Source organism: Triticum dicoccoides, chromosome 5A (genome assembly GCF_002162155.2).
Source record: "Triticum dicoccoides isolate Atlit2015 ecotype Zavitan chromosome 5A, WEW_v2.0, whole genome shotgun sequence".
Lineage (NCBI taxonomy): Eukaryota > Viridiplantae > Streptophyta > Magnoliopsida > Poales > Poaceae > Triticum > Triticum dicoccoides.
The window spans coordinates 530,882,601-530,883,993 of NC_041388.1; the positions used below are offsets into that span (position 1 = coordinate 530,882,601).

The following is a 1,393-nucleotide window of genomic DNA, read 5'->3' on the forward strand; positions in this document are numbered from 1 at the left end:
GATGGTAACAGGAGACAAGGGACACGAAGTTTTACCCAGGTTCGGGCCCTCTCGATGGAGGTAAAACCCTACGTCCTACTTGATTAATATTGATGATATGGGTAGTACAAGAGTAGATCTACCACGAGATCGAGGAGGCTAAACCCTAGAAGCTAGCCTATGGTATGATTGTTGATGTGTATGTTGTCCTACGGACCTAAACCCTCTTGTTTATATAGACACCAGAGAGGGTTAGGGTTACACAAAGTCGGTTACAATGGTAGGAGATCTTCATATCCGCATCGCCAAGCTTGCCTTCCACGCCAAGGAAAGTCCCTTCCGGACACGGGACAGAGTCTTCAATCTTGTATCTTCATAGTCCAGGAGTCTGGCTGAAGGTATAGTCCGGCTATCCGAACACCCCCTAATCCAGGACTCCCTCAGTAGGCGTCCTGCCATAGTGAAGCGGCCACGTCACTTCGGCCGCCCTAGCTCGCCAGCACGTCGTGGACGGCCTGCTCGTTCTGCATCGGCAGCTGCTGCGCCCTCCCGCCGGCAGCGGCAGAGCTCGCCCGCCCGAGCGTACACTCGCAGGAGCTAGAGCCTCCGGCGGCAGCGGCAGAGCTCATCCGCCCGACTATGCTAATCACCAGCAATTGTTGAGGTAGAAAGCGGAGGCAGAGGCACGGCGGGAGGCGGGGAGCACGATGGTCTCTAGGACGCGCTTGTTGAGGCCGCGCAGGATCTCGACGAGCGGGCGTGTGATCCCCGACGGCGCGGCATCCAGCGGCACCACGTAGTTGCCCGTCGAGGACGCCGCGGCGAGCACCGCCCTACACCTCCTCCGCCGCTCCGGCGCCACGGCCACGCGCACGCGGCTATGGCGGGAGCCCCGGGGGAGCGGCGAGGAGGCGAGGGTCCGTGCGAGGGAGGCGATGGTGGTGGCTTCCATGGGGATCGGAGTGGAAGAAGGTGGGAGCTTGGGGGAGTGTTGCGCGCGGCCGGTTGATACGTCTCCGTCGTATCTACTTTTCCAAACACTTTTGCCCTTGATTTGGACTCTAACTTGCATGATTTGAATGGGACTAACCCGGACTGACGCTGTTTTCAGCAGAATTACCAGGTGTTATTTATGTGTAGAAACAAACGTTCTCGGAATGACCTGAAACTTTACGGAGCAACTTTTTGGAAAATATAAAAAATACCAGCAAAAGATGAAGGCCAGGGGGCCACCACCTCTCCACGAGTGTGGGGGGCGCACCCCCCTACCTCATGGCCCCCCTGGTGCCTCTCCGACTCCAACTCCAACTCTATATATTGTGTTTCGGGGAGAAAAAAATCAGAGAGAAGAATTCATCGTGTTTTACGATACGGAGCCACCGCCAGGCCCTAAAACTTCTCGGGAGGGCTGATC

General features: G+C 56.9%; 1 protein-coding gene across 1 annotated transcript; it reads right to left on the reverse strand.

Annotated features, from left to right (window-relative positions):
- Nucleotides 1-625: 625 nt before the first annotated feature.
- Nucleotides 626-931, reverse strand: LOC119299888. The gene has a single exon (XM_037577015.1). The coding sequence runs from the start codon at nucleotides 929-931 to the stop codon at nucleotides 626-628; it is 306 nt and encodes a 101-aa protein (XP_037432912.1).
- Between the last annotated feature and the right edge of the window lie 462 nt (nucleotides 932-1,393).